The sequence below is a fragment of the Camelus ferus genome, chromosome 1 (assembly GCF_009834535.1).
Source record: "Camelus ferus isolate YT-003-E chromosome 1, BCGSAC_Cfer_1.0, whole genome shotgun sequence".
Lineage (NCBI taxonomy): Eukaryota > Metazoa > Chordata > Mammalia > Artiodactyla > Camelidae > Camelus > Camelus ferus.
The window spans coordinates 35,378,376-35,393,767 of record NC_045696.1 but is presented as its reverse complement, the minus strand read 5'-3'; the positions used below and the strand labels follow the sequence as shown (position 1 = coordinate 35,393,767).

The following is a 15,392-nucleotide window of genomic DNA, read 5'->3' as shown; positions in this document are numbered from 1 at the left end:
GTATCCTTAGATAACAATCTATATAATTTTCAACACAGAGCTGTCTTTAGCTATTTTTCTTTTTCAGTTAACTTCCAATTCATAGGCTTGTAGTATTTTCTAAATATATTTAACAAAATAGCTCTGCTAGTATAGAAAATAACATATATAATATAGACATAGATATACATCTATACATTTATATCTTATATGTGTATATTTGTATCATATATATGTACAAGTACATATATAATATATACACTATAGTATGTATATATATTGTAATTTTACTTAACTTTATGCCATTAAAAAGACAATGAAGTTATTAACAGACACCATTTAAAATAAGAGACTAGAATTCATCAAATATTTCTCAACAAATGCAAAATCAATGTTTATTTAGTTATCCTTGCTTATTTTGGAAAGCTTTTATTATTCATTTATTTCAGTAATTTAAATTTATGGACAAATAACCCAAGAACTTTAAATGAGAATAAAAGAGAGAATTTCATGAAATGAAAATTGGTCTCAAAAAGCTTTCAGTTTCCAAACTGAGATAAATATCAATGAAATAATTGTAGTAATATGTCATTACAAGCTGTGAAGATACGTCAAAGAACAAGTAGATGAGCTTAACAGGTGTTATGTACTAGTCTGGGGGGTGGCAAAGGGTGGTATGTAAGAGTTAGAAGGTCTTCCTGAAGAAGAAATGTTAATATTTTGAAGAAATTCTAATCACGTAACAATTTAAAATAAATAAATTGGACACCCAACTACCTTATTTTAATTATTTCCATTCAGAATGTGGTTCAAGAGTATATTCAAACTTTACTCTGTGCAGATTCAATGAAATAACAGTCATGTGCTGTCAAAGGCAATATTTTGGGCTCTTAATTGAGAAGAGGTGTTTGCTGGCATCTCAGGCAGTATCAGTTTTCCTTCTCCAAAATTCAGCTCCAAGACACTTGCATCAAAGTGTAGACTGAGATTTAAGGAGACACAGTGAATTTAGCAAAAGATTTTGGATTAGAATGGGGAAAACCTCAAAACTCATCTAAGAATAGGAAATGACATTTGTATAGCTCTTTCACATACATTAGTTTATACACATACACACACTCATAGATACATAGAAACATACCATTTATTCAAATGTCATTTACTCTAAAGTGTATAGAAATTACTATTATCCCTTGTTTAAAAGTGAGAATAAATGTTAATAAGGGTTAACTGGCCTGTGTAAGATCTTACAGCAATAAATGGTAAAGCCAGAATTCAAATGCAGATATGCCAATTCTAAACGATGTGCCTTATGTGCCTTTTCTATATTACTGTTCTACCTGTTATCTATGACAGCACACTAAAGCACAAAAAACATAACCTGGGAAAATACAAATAACACTGGAGGAAGGAATTATGGACTGCCATAGCCTCGATTTGGAAATTAGGATATTTGACCAGGAGATAAAGCATTGTATTCTATCAGGATGCCTTTAACCGGAAAGTATGAGAAATTCAAAAAGAATGGCTTAAACAAGGACCATGTATTGTTTCATGTAACTCAGTGGTTCTAAGATGTCAGAGTTCCAGGCTGGTCACTCTAATGCTCACTGGACTCTGCCTTTCTGGCCATGAAGGGAGAGCAGGTGCTCCAGACTCAGACACTGGGCCACCCCTGGGTAAATCCAGTGGCACAGAGCAGCGGGCCTCTCCCTATCTATTTTTATCAGAAGGAAATCCTTCCCAGGAGTCACTGGAATTCTGCTCCAGTCTCATTAGCTTTACTTCCTCTTGACTAAACCAATCGCTGGCTAAATGACTGTAATGATCATGATTTGCTCTCAGATGAATCAATATCCCCCCCCCCCACACACACACACCAAGTGGCAGAGGAGCCATTTCCCAGGAAAACATGGGAGGTGGACATCTGAATGATCTCAGTGTTCCACCAGCAAGGAGAAACCAGGGAACAGACAGTGGGTGAGCAACCAGTGGGCCTCTATTTGCCAGAAGAATTTTTTTTTATTTAAGTGCATTATCACTGCTAAGACACCAATAAATAGCTAAGGAAACGTTTAGGGAAAAAATAGTTTAAAGTGTTGAAAAGAGGGAGGAGTGTTAGGAATTTTTTAAACAATCTTAATTGCTGATTTTAAGACTTTTCATTTCGGACCATGCTTTCTCTACCCTCTGTCTCCCAACCCTCTTTTAATCCCCTTCTCCTTGAGTTTCTCTAACTGAGTCAAGGTTCTTGATTCCTCGGTACTACTTAACCAGCATATCAAGACTATCCTAAGTGAGAACTATGGCGCCGACCTCCCTCTAACCCCTTCTCAGTAATGATGCATAGACTAAGAAAGCTTCCTGATAGACTGGCATCGTCAATCAATCAAGCATTTAAGTACTAGTCATGTGTAAACCAAGGACCCTTTCTAGGTTGTAACCAACAATATATATGGACTTTGATATGTATTGATTGTTCTCTAAATCAAAGGATATTTAAACTATCCAGATTATTTACTAGAATTTCTGAAGATAATTAAGCTCAGAATTCAAATATTACAATTCATAGTTTATAGGGCCAGAGAAGGAAATTGCTTGTCTACTTTACTAAAGTGAACACACTTAGTACCAGAAAATAGCCAAGTCAAATGAAAGTCTTTTATTGAAAAATGAATTGCTGTTCATGACCCCTGCCCCCCCACTAATTTCAGTTTTCAAATTTGATGTTGCTTTCATGAAATGCATTTCATGAAATTAATTTAGAGAAAATCAAAGCTGAATTAAACTTCCCCAGAGATAGAAATACTCCTCCCAAGAAAGCTGCATAGGTTAACTGTAAACTTTTATGTGTGAATATATCTCCGGGGAAAATGGTAAATAGAAATAAAAAAGAACATTCATGAAGGAATAGGGTCACTCTTGACAATTTCCCCCAAATATATTAATTTAATATAGCTCAGCTGATAGAATCATTCCATGAAAGATCCATTTCAAATTTGGAATGAATCATTTGTCTATTTTTAAAAATTTCTATTTGAAAAGATCTGGAATTTAGAACTTTTGATAGGATAACGGCTGGAATTTAGAGAAGTTGCTGACAGTCTCCAAGGTCTCTTTAGTGACCACAGCTCCTGATGGAGCACCATTCTTCATCCCCAAGTAAGGGTTTCTCAGCCTGGGCACTGTCATTCTGGACCAGGTAATTGTTTGTTGTAGGAGGCTGCGCTGTTCTTTGCAACATGTTCATTAGCAGGACACCTGGACTTCCACACTAAGATGCCAGTGGTGCCCTGCCAGCCGACTTGTGACAACCAGTGCATCTCCAGACAAATATCCCCACGGGGCAAAATCAAAACTGCCTCCCACTAACCCCCACATCACATTGAGAACCATTGCCCTAAATCAAAAGAGCAGGATTTTCCATGCTTGTGACAACATAAATGGACCTTGAGACCATTATGCTAAGTGAAATAAGCCAGACAGAGAAAGACAAATACTGTATGGTATTACGTATATATGGCATCTTAAAAAAAAAAAAAAGTCAAACCCATAGAAACAGAGAATAGAAAAGTGGTAGCCAGGGGGTAGAGGTGGAGGAAATAGGGAGAAGTAGCTAAAAGGGTACAAACCTTCAGCTGTAGGATGAATAAGGCCTGAGGATCTAATGAATAGCATGGTGACTATAGCTGATAACACTGCATCACAAAACTGAAATTTGTTAAAAGAGTAGAATTTAAATGTTCTCATCCAAAAAAAAAATGAAGAAGAAGAGAAGAGAGTGGTGGGATTTTCAGTGAATCAATAGGATGTGACATTACTATAATTTTTACAGTTTTTCCTCCAAAGTTTATATTTATATTTTAGTTAACCTACAAACAGATGCACCTCTACTTATTACGGCTGCTTAATTAAAACAATGACTAATTCAAAGTTGTTTCCAGCTATCACATCATTTTTTTATGGAAAAGCCTGGCCATAGATATCACAACTGATTTAACTGTCTATTCCCTTTAAAACCAAAACAAGCACAAAATTTCTCTATCCTTGCCAAATTGAACATGGCAATAACAATAATTAATTGAACCTAAAGACACAATTATACAAGCAAAGATGGTAAATCTCAAACTTAAATTGATTATAGAGATTTCACTCAAGAATATCACCAGTTTCTCAGAAAATGAATATTAATGTAGCATTTTCTAAATTAGTGCTACTTACTTCCTCATGGACATTATGGTTAACAAAATATAGGTGGAAGATTTAAAGGAAAAATACAGTACAAGTCACCCCAGGACAATAATTCCCACGCCTGATTTTTCGTTTTTTTTTTAATCTTCAGAGGCTTAAGGTATTATAAATGTCATAATTTCTTGGGGAGATGTTTGTTCTCCCTACTAGCTTTAATGATGAGCTTGGAGAGCTTGGCCAGCTGCTTTAGGCTATTTAATGCATCTGAAATAGTGAAGTCACAGCCACAGGAAGATGAACCAGGAAATCAATGAAGAGGAGGCCGGAGTGCCTGGGGTCAGCTCTCTAAGGCCAAAGGAGAAACTGAAACTGTTCGTGAGAAAAATCATAAGCAATTTCTACGAGAAAGGAGGAAGGAAATCGGGAGAGACATGGGAAAAGTTAAGAGGCAAGTTACTCTGAGGAGCGTTTCTTAAATTTAATGTGCTTAGGAATCACCTGGGGACCGTGTTAAGATACAGATTCTGATTCAGAACGTCTGGGGTGGGGCCTGAGAGTCTGCATTTCTATGAATCTCCTAGGTGTTGACATCGCTGGTTGGTGCACGTACACACTGCTGGTTGGGGCACAGATAGCATTAAGTTGACGGAGGTAAATAGAATTCATTCTTTCTAGCTATGTTTGTGGATTCGCATTTACTTTTGGTCAATCTACTAGATTCAAAAAACAATTCAAGGGTTCTAGAATAGGGTGTGGCAGGGTTCTAGAACACACCCTCTTCCAACATTTTTATGGAAGTAAGTGTTAACTTCGTTCATCACAAAATCTATGAAGCTTACAGGGTAAATGAATTCATTTCCCCACATTTTCAACAAGTACAAATGTATTTTCTTTATACCTTTTTAAAAGAAATATATGAGGTAGACTGCTGCTTTTATATGCAGGTTTATTTACTGTTTAAAAAGAGAATATAGAAATAGGTAAAATGTCAGTATGGTTTTCGCTTTTCATATCTCCTTAGGCGGCAAGTTTCTATGATATGTTATCTGGTGAAGTAATGAAAAACTCAGATTTCTAAAATCAAACTTAAAGTTAGATATGAGTTTTGGATGATGAGTTTTAAATGAGTTTTCCAGCTCGACCCTGAGTTTCAACTCGCTTGTTATGACTACCCAGGATGTGCTTTTATCCTAGGCATTTGATTCTTTTTACACCTATGGGAAAACCAAATCCTGGCTTACTTCATACTCTCCCCTTCTAAGCAACTAACCAAGGCCTGATTATGTGATAGGTTTTGGCATCGTGTCAGTGTCAAGGTGTACCAGGAAGAGAAGCAGATACAGAGATGACAGATAGATGAAGTATCCTTGATGCAAAACATCCGTCAGTGAAGTATAAGCTGGTAGTACCATAAAAATTAGGATGTTTAGGCACAAAAATCTAAAGACTGACCACCAGTACTAAGTCGAATTATAACCCTCTAAAAGGATGGCATAGAAGGAAAGGGAATGTACACATTTATTTCCATCGCAGATATTTCTAAACAGCAGTTTGCATTTTCCACAGGCTATCCTTGGAAACACAAAAAGATATGTTTAGGCATTTTTATACAATATTGTAGGAACAAGAAGTTTCCAAATGTATGACCCACTTTTTTTCTGAAAAAAGAAAAGGAAAATGTTCTTACACAAAGGCTTACCATAAACATTCAGATCCCAAAATGTCATACACATACCTTAGTAATCTGGGTCTAGCTTGATAAAGTATTAAAGGTATACAAAAAGCTTAGAATTTAAAGGTAGATGTATTTTTCCTAAATAAAACTTCCAGTTTTAAACTGATCCGGACAAGTTGCAGATATTTTAAGCAAAGAAATTAAGGCAATGCAGGTTTATACTCTTGACAAATACATCCCTCACTACTTAACAACCAACACCACAGTCGATTTTAAGGCTACAACTCTGGAGGTAACCATCTCCAAATACGTACTTTCCATATTACTTAAAATTTAGAGTATCTTCTCAATTCACCTATTCTGACTGTATCACAAAAAAAGTTAGATGATCACACTTAGATAATCTGCATAAAGCAAGTAACACTTAAACTTTAGTTCATTCAAGCAATTGGTACATTCAGAAGGGAACAAAAAAACTTCAAAATTCTCAATAGTTTCATTGAACACAAATATTAAGCATGTATTGAACACAGTGATGAGCTTAACTTGTCAGAATTACAGGAATTCCTGTTCCCAGTAATCCTCTTGCTCTCTGAGAGAGGCAGTGGACAGTGTTCCTGTCAATAGTTGACCAGACTCACCCCATGTGATGGGTAGGAGATCCAGCCCAGCTCCCCTTGAATTGTTTTTGAATCCAGTAGATTGACTAAAAGAAAACACAAATACACACATACAGTTAAAAGGAATGCATCCTATTTATCTCTGTCAAGTTAATGCTGTCTACTGTTGATATAATCATATCAACACATTCAAAACACATGACTGCTCATTCTCATTATATGTGAATGATTAGTATAAGAACAGAGTCACAAAGAAAAGCAACCACAGAGAAAGTTAAAGGATAGAAAGTTTCTGCAGCTTTTTAAACTATTTATGTTTGTTTATAAATATATCATATATTCAATATATTGACAGAATAATTACAGGTTTAAAGAAGACACAATAAAACTACAAAATAGGAAATATTCATGGGAAGAGGAAATCAAAATAACTGCAAAGACCACTAAATTGATAAAAAAGACATTTCACTATAAATGAGTTAAATATGCTTCCACAATGAATCATATTTCTGTTTGTACATGTCTGATATGGCATCTTCTTATTGTCTCTGGCCAATACCAAACATACTATTCTGTAATATGTATTTTTTCACTACTATATAAATTGTGTACTTAAGTGTAACAAACAAGATGCTTAGCTACCAATTTGAGGAGAAATTAAAGCAGAACTATGTATTATAGTATGGCCTGTGTAAGGCTTTACTTATTTAGAGAAGGTATTGTTACCCAAAATCTTTAATGATTTTATTCAGAATTTTGTGCTAGTTATTAAAAACTCTGATGAATAATAAAATATAACAAGAATGTGTTTTGAATATACTATTAAAAGAAAAGGCAAATGATTTATTTTCAACACAGAGAATACGAAGTTCTCATGGATTAGAAATTAAAATATAAACCAATACTTTAAGTTTAATTAATAACAAAGGGATCATGTTGATTGTCAATCTGTTAAATAATGGAAACTATGGTTTTACCACATCCTTCTTCTAAAGTAGAAAACAACCCCACAACTGATTAATGGAAGATGTAGAGGAAGTCTACATAAAACACACAAGGATTGCTAACATGAAACAGAACAGGTGAATCAATAAATATAAAAGGACACAGTCATTTTGAAGGGTTCCATATATTCACAAATCAAAACATAATGCTAATACATGCAAAGCATAACATGTCCACGTGTTGTCAATAAAGTGTTTCCTGATGCATGAAAAGCACTACCTTTTCTTTAATCATCCCAATTAGTTTCTTACAAAGGAAACATTAATCTTAAAAAATGTTAAGAAAAAAATTATGTTTGATAGGTATTAGAAGTCTAAATTTCCAAGCACTGCTTTTTAAAAGAAGATATTTGGTTAGCTGGTGAGATGATAAATACACTAGGTGAGTATAAGAAAGTTCCTAACCATTAAGTTAAAAAAGATAAAATTCTCAAAGTTAGATTCTCTATGTTTTGCTGGTTAAATGAAAAAAAAAATACATAAACTTAACCTATTCCACTGGAATTCCTTAATGATTAACAATTTTTTTCTTACAATAAATTAATCCCAATGAGAAGTAATCATATTTAGATAAAAGGAGAAGGTAGTTGCTGCATGAATTACACAGTGTAATTTCCATAATGGAATTATTTCCTAGGATATCAGTTTGGAAATTAACAGTATGCTTAATTACATTGAAATTATGTCTGGAAAAATGATTTTTAAAAAAAGCCTCTACCAATTAATGTTACAGATAATATGTCAGATTAAATAATGTTGGAAATTATTGGAAAATATGAGAATGCATCCTCACCTTTAAACTATGTTACCAACATTCATTCTCATAAATTCATACCCAATTCAATTGTTGGTTCTATCACAGTCATAGGTTGGTTTCTCTGAGTTCACACAGGATTTACATAGTAGAATTTAGAGTGCCCACATTCATAAATCAGATTATATTGGTGACGCCTTTAGGGGTTTAAATGATTCAATGTTTTTTGTGTAGTAATAACTGAATACATACTAAATGATGAATATATGTCACTCCACATGCTAAGACAAACGGATGATTTAATTTCAATATTAATAACCAAAGGAAAAAAGTGTTTGAGGCAAGGAAGATATGACTATTGTCTCCATTTAGTAAATTACTCATTGGAATGTAGGTTGTTAACTGAAGAACTATGTCTTAAGTTTGCTCTGATGATCATGATGAGGGGAAAGGCCTGGATTAGTCACATCAGCATTTGTTTTCTGCTCAAAGGAAAAACGCTGAACCAAAAAGAATTGCATCGCACTGTCAATTAAAATAAGTGTAATAGATTAATTAAATTTATTGCATTTACTCAGAAATTGAATTTTTAGTGCACTCCATTTAGCATGAATGAGGAAAACACAATTAGCAGCATTACTCATGATTCTGATTCTGCTGTCTATCAAACATAATTATGTCTGCCCTGGTTATCCCACAGTGTTGCTGCGATGATCACATCATATAAACGTCCTGAAAGCCACCATGAGTTTATAGCATGTTCTACAGATTCAGTGTTCTTGTAAACTTGAAATATAAACTAACAACAGTTTCATTTTGGCTTCTGAAATGTATTTAAAATCAACCATCAGTATATGACCTAATAGAGAAGAACCATGGACATAAAACTCTTTTTTAAAGCACTTATTTTGTGTTTACAAGGTGCCTTTTGTTTACAGCCAAATAAGAACAATACAAGCTAAGAATTCTAGCCACTTTAAAGTCAATGACTGCTAGACTGGAACTTCCCAGCATACAAACCTCAAGTCTCCTGTGATCTGTTGTACAGCAATCTGAGTGTAGCGTAATTGAGATAAGAAGAGAAAGTTAATGGAATTTGAAAGTCAGCCTGCTCTGAGTGGTTTCTCTGGATCCATCGACTAAATCTAACCTTGCAATACAATGTCTTAAACCCCACACTGATACAGGCAAGCACCTTAGTTACTAATGCTTTCCTGTCCCAAAATGACACAGACCCGATCATAGCCGTTTCAGGTGGTGCCACTATTCAAATGCCAGAGCATATAGAATTGTGATGTACAGATACTATATTGCAGTCTGAGTTTCAATGACAATTGGCAACACGGAAAGTTTGTTTTAATTGCTGACAATTTTGAGTTGACAAATTTTATGAATTTTAACAAAAAAAAAAGAGTTAGGAAATTATTCTTAAGGGTAAGGTGGGACAATATAGGTGGTTTAATTCTTTAATGCCTGCCTCATGCTAGGACGGCCAAAGATACAAACTGTCTCTTACCAGATTTCATGTTCTAATGGTGAGATTTCCAAATATTTTTGGTTTGTAGTGAAAAATATGTCATTTCATTAATTTCAGGATGTTTTCTATTCAAAGAGCAATGTAGCATATATGAACTTACAGTGATTTAAAATTGGACACATTTTTAAGTGTTAGAACTCCATTTAAGTTAAGATATAAATAGGAGCTTTCTTGGCAAAAAAAAATCACTGTTGCACGTCTATTATGGATACAATTCTGGATGTCTTTCACATGCTTTACTCTGTCTAGTCTCACTGCTTTTGAATAGAAAATAAAATGCATAAATAGGTGAAGGGGGATACATTCATGAAAACAGGAAGGGAATCCTTTCTCAGTCTCCCTGAGCTGGCTTTCAGGGAGGCACTAAATCACGATTTGCTGGTCAAAAGGATGTGTGGTGACTGATGGGAATTAGAAGGTGTGGGATGAAGTTAAGGCATAAGAACCAAGCATAGGGTAACCTGGCTCCAATCTGCTGTCAGTGCTTCTGGAAAGAAGGAAGCCTTTCTGTCATTCCTGCCACTGATCTGCACTGTCACTTTTCCCTCTTGGCTGGATTGTGGATTTAAGATGCTCAGGAATCTTGCTCTCCCTTTCCTGACTATTCTTTATCTAAACGGAGAGACACAATCAAATGTCTACTGCTTTGCTCATGGGCACTGATGATGTCATGAAGAATTGTCTGTGCCAAGAATTTACACCGCCTTCCCTTCTTACTAATAAGAATGAGTTAAAAGTTTTTAAAGGACTCAGTCATTAAAATAAGATTTGGAAACAAATATTCCCAGTTAGAAAGGACAGATTAAAAACCTTAGGTATGGATTTCTGGAGTTTTAAAGAATCATTAACACATCAAGATTTTTTTCAAGAGCATTTCAAAATTCTGATTCATGGTGGCTATCTGCTCACTTGGAAAGACCAAGAGAGTTAAACAAATATTCACATCTTATAGATTAAGTGCTGCAAATATACAGACAGTACTGAAACAATCTTTTAAATTAAATGCCACAGTTTTTTGCTGAACTGGAAGATCGTTTTAATCATTTAATAACATATCTATACTTCGTGGTAATACTATAGTTGCATTTTATGAAATCACAGAGTTATAAAAAATGATCAAATAATCATTTTAAGGTGAACAGTAGGGTTTAACAGCTAAAAAATTCCAAACTTGTAATAACTGACATGTTTTCCTGTAAAACCTTCAGTTATAAGGTGCTTTTATTGCTAATTGCAAATAACTATGAAACCACTACAGCAGAAAACAAACCCATCCTTTGATTATGTCTTGTTTTTACTAAAAAATAATGGCATTTCCTTTCCTGTTCATAGCATCACTGTAATTGTTTCAACCACATTTCTTGTACACTACTTATCTTCATCATTTTCATCACTTTCTGTTATGATGAAAAGAGTAGCTTTGCTCTAGGTTACAGACAGCAGAAGAGTACTTTAATCTGCTCCTAGGTTATACTTAAATGTCACAAATAGAAGAAAATGATACAGGAAGTAATCAGTTTTGTTCTCAGTGTCCTAATTTTCTGTGTAGTACTCTGGTCAACCATAACATGGAATCAAGAAATAAAGATGAATTTTCTGATAGAGGTCCACCAAAGCTCAGCTTTTCATTTTTACTGTACATACTTGTGTATGGCACTGAGAAAAAATTTAGAGAAGTCAAAGCTTTATTAATGTACTTATCTATTCCAACATAACTTTCATCTATTGTGATTACATAGTCTTAGTTTAACAGCTCTTCTGGCCTTCCTATTTATATTTATTTCTACCTAAACATATATAAAACATTTCTGTAATAGATCTAGTTAGTATTGTATTTCATAGACAAAAAATTATAAAAATGTTTTTAGACCATGAATGAAGTCAACTATAATTTCTTAATTGTGTGCAAATAAAACTTCCTATAAACTTAAATTTTATAGGCATTTTCTGTCATAGAAATATTAATTTGTGATAATTTCTCTATCAAATAACCAACAAAAATAATTATGTAAAAATTTTTTAAAAGTTCTGTAGTGCTAGACATTTCTGGGAAAAACCTCTTGTCCCATGGTATCTTAATGGCTTATTTATGGGATGTAAGCAGATTTCTGGACAAGGTGAGATATTGTCAACTTATTCTTTCTTATTAGCTTTTCCTCCTGGGCAATAATTTTGGAATAACTTCTACACAGGTCCTAATTAAAGAAGAAACTATAATTAGCTGCCTCATCTCAGTCTCTGCCAACAGCAAGAAGAATTCCTTGGAATCAAAACACACAGTCACACAGTAAGACGTCTGTGTACTCCTGACTAGGGTAGTTCAAGGGAATAACAGAAACATAGACCAAAATTCCACTTGAAACCTGGACACTTTAGTAAATGTTAATCCTGTGTTGTTTCTAAAGTGTTAAATTTTTCTTTTTTTTCTTTTTAATCAGAGAACTCTAAAGATCACTCTGCTCTTAATCTATTACAGAGAAAATAGCTATTAAAATATCTACAGGGAATGTGTTCTTATAACAAGATAACTCTTTCACATAAATGAGTGGGAATGTCCTACTGTCAGTAAAGTTTTATTACATTAACAACCTCGGCTTTGATAACAGTCCCTAGAATAGCAGGTCTCTTTGTTTCTATGCATTGTCAACCTCTACCGTGAATCATTCAGACAAGTGAAATGTGTTTCCCAAAATGTTAAGTTACTAAAGGTAGAACATTAATGATTAAGTAAACATTGTACTTTTTGGACACATTTTTGCTTTTTGAAGTGTTCTAGAAATAACAGAAGACCTTGTTTCTTTCTAATTTGAAAAGACTTTTTCTGACAGATTGAAAAGTGAAAAATGAAAATATATCATTCAGTTTGAAATAATATAAATAATCCTCAAGGCAAATAAGTGCCCAAACTTTAGCATATACATTTTGCCTTCACACCATAAATATTTTTTATCATATCAAAAACTCTTGATCATCGACCTTTGACTACTAAATGTAAGTTATCTGTTTAGTGGGAGATTGACCCAATAGCTATGAAAATGGAAAAGAATAAGCAGGTGGACTACAGAACAATTCTAATGTAGTATTTCTTTTCTAAATAAAAATGTAGTCCCTTGGATATAATGCATTCATTCAAACTTTTTTAAAGTTTTCTCAACATATGTAGTTAAAAAAATCCTGGTTATAATCATCCTTACCACATGAAATTAGGCAAATCATTTAATCTCTTCCCCTTGTTTTTATTAATTTATTGTCATTACGAACTTTACCTTTTAAAAAAATCTTCCCTATATTGTAGAGACTCTGCTTTAGGAAGCTAATCTTCCCCCAAAAATCCATGTTGTAGTTTTTGGTAATTTTCATCAATGTTAAAATAGTTTTTTCACATAAGTATTCATTGTGAAGTCATCTGTCATAAGTTGTTATCTTCAAGGGCATTCAACATATCATTTCCCATAACTTTCTTTTCCAAAATCCAGTAACTAATCCTCAGGTGTGCACTGTTTGGTAAATAAACAAATGCAAAAAGAAAATTACTTTAATGTGAAAAATGAGTTAATTTTTTCTTAATTCTTTTTAATGGGTTTTTAATTCATGCTTTTGAAATTAAATGTAGGGCTCTAAAACTTTCATTAGGGTTAGGGTAGTAAACCTACCACAAACATGGCAAAATGTAAAATAAAATATTCTGAGTTCCGAAGGGTGACCTTGGAAAGGAAAATTTAAAGGGATATTAATTTTATATAGCTTTAGGCTTATTCTTCTCTAAATCTATATAGTTTTTTTAAAAGATATTAAAACATTTGTAATTATCTTGGACACTACTTATAAACAAAAGTAAGAAAAACTGTCCTTATTCAATGTACAAATGTTTAAGTAAAGGAAAATAGTTGTACATCAAAATAAACAGAGACTATCACTGTAAACATAGATGCACCTAACTTGTTTATTCAGATGATATACATATAATTACGCCTGGAAATCTTTTTTCAAAAAAAGGATTATCAAAGCATTACAATTTCAGATCAGAAATGTCAAGATCATAATAAAATCTCTGAGTTTAGCTTTTTTGAGTTATTTAATGTAAATGAGTATTAACTGATCTGTGGTAAACTAGATAGTAGAAGCAAACCAAGAGAAAAATGCAGTCCTCTTGTAGTCTGCCTCTGAAAGTTTTTCAAGATTTGGCAATGGCTGTATTTGATGGTGCTTATTTACTTAATAAAAGAGTAACAACCCAATTTAATTTCTATGTATAGTTTCTGTGATGATGCCAGTTCTTTTTATTCTGTTAAAATGCAAAATAGTTTTGGCATATTGAAGGAAAAAAATCACAATTTGGATATAACTCTAACTTGATACCATCTTTGAATATTATCAGTGATCAGGGGGTCCAGTGGGGAAAATTAACAAGATGAGGCAGTGACAAATAACTTTAACAAATTACTGGGTTTTTTTTTTATCACTAATTTGTAATTCAGAAAAGCAGACTTTTACTCCATCTTCATTTCAAAAGGTAAATATTCATCTATAAAATTTTGGCCACCGTGTGGGAATGTCAGTTTTGTAAGGGGACAATACTATGGGTCACACACACACACACACACAGCATTGCAAACAGACTTTTCCTCATCATGTTCTGCTGACCCAAACAATCTACATGGAAGCTATGGCAAATCAGCTTCCCAGCCTAAGTTTTTCTCAGTGTGAAGATTGTTATCATAGGCGATTAAAATATGTATCCTTCTAAGATCTATAGACTTCTTATTAATTTCTAAATTAGGTTTGAAAAATTAGACAATAAAGTACATGTTAACTAAAGAGCTGTTCTCTGTTTCCCTTACTCATCCCTGAGGTTGATAGAGAATGTGTAAACTTCATATTGACTGGAAACCAACCAACTTTATCACTGGCAAAAAGTAAATTTTAAAGCCTCATATTTTATCAAGGGAGGAGGTGGGGGGTGGGTGTTATTTTTTTACTGGACCTCTGCTGAGTTTATTAATCTATCTTTCTTAACTATTATTTGAAAGATGATAAATTAACATCCACTGAATGACTATATAGAAAATCCAAGGTGAAACCACGGTAAGCAATATCAAAAAGACTTACCAGCAATAAAATTAACCTCGGCTTCTCCCTTTATTCCAGTCCCCACCATGTAATGTGTCAAGAATTTTGGTCTTATAGAAAAAGGCAACTCAGTTTGGAGACTTTAAAGTCAAGTTTACAGTTTCTTGATTTGAGAGAGTTCTGCAAAGTCGTATGTGAATTAAAAAAATAAATAAATAGTAGGGAAAATAGTTGTTGACTCTAATCCTTCAGGAGCAAGAAAAGTTTATTGCTAAGCCTCCACTTTTGCTCATGGAAAGTGTGCCAATAGCTTGAGTGGTTGGCTAACTTGCTGTGAACCTAAAGGATAATATGTTTGAAAATTTCTTTTTTTTCATGTTCCAGTGAAGAAAGCAAGATACTAAAAGCAGCTTTCTGATTTGAAAGCCTGATGTCATCAATATGCTATTTTTGCTCTTTGCCAGGTTAACAGAATTTATGGCAGCAATTAATGCAAAACATATGTGCTGAAATACCCACATGAAAAATATAATTGCCCCAACTTAATTTGCTACCTTTCAAA

The 15,392-nt window shown here is 33.6% G+C and overlaps 1 protein-coding gene across 3 annotated transcripts in view; it reads right to left on the bottom strand.

Annotated features, from left to right (window-relative positions):
- EPHA3 (EPH receptor A3) overlaps positions 1 to 15,392 on the bottom strand; it is a 329,741-nt gene that overhangs the window by 305,344 nt on the left and 9,005 nt on the right. For all 3 annotated transcript variants that reach the window (XM_032477643.1, XM_032477654.1, XM_032477661.1), the window contains exon 2: positions 6,487 to 6,551. In XM_032477643.1, coding sequence (XP_032333534.1) covers positions 6,487 to 6,551 — 65 coding nt within the window. The remainder of the gene's footprint in view (positions 1 to 6,486; positions 6,552 to 15,392) is intronic.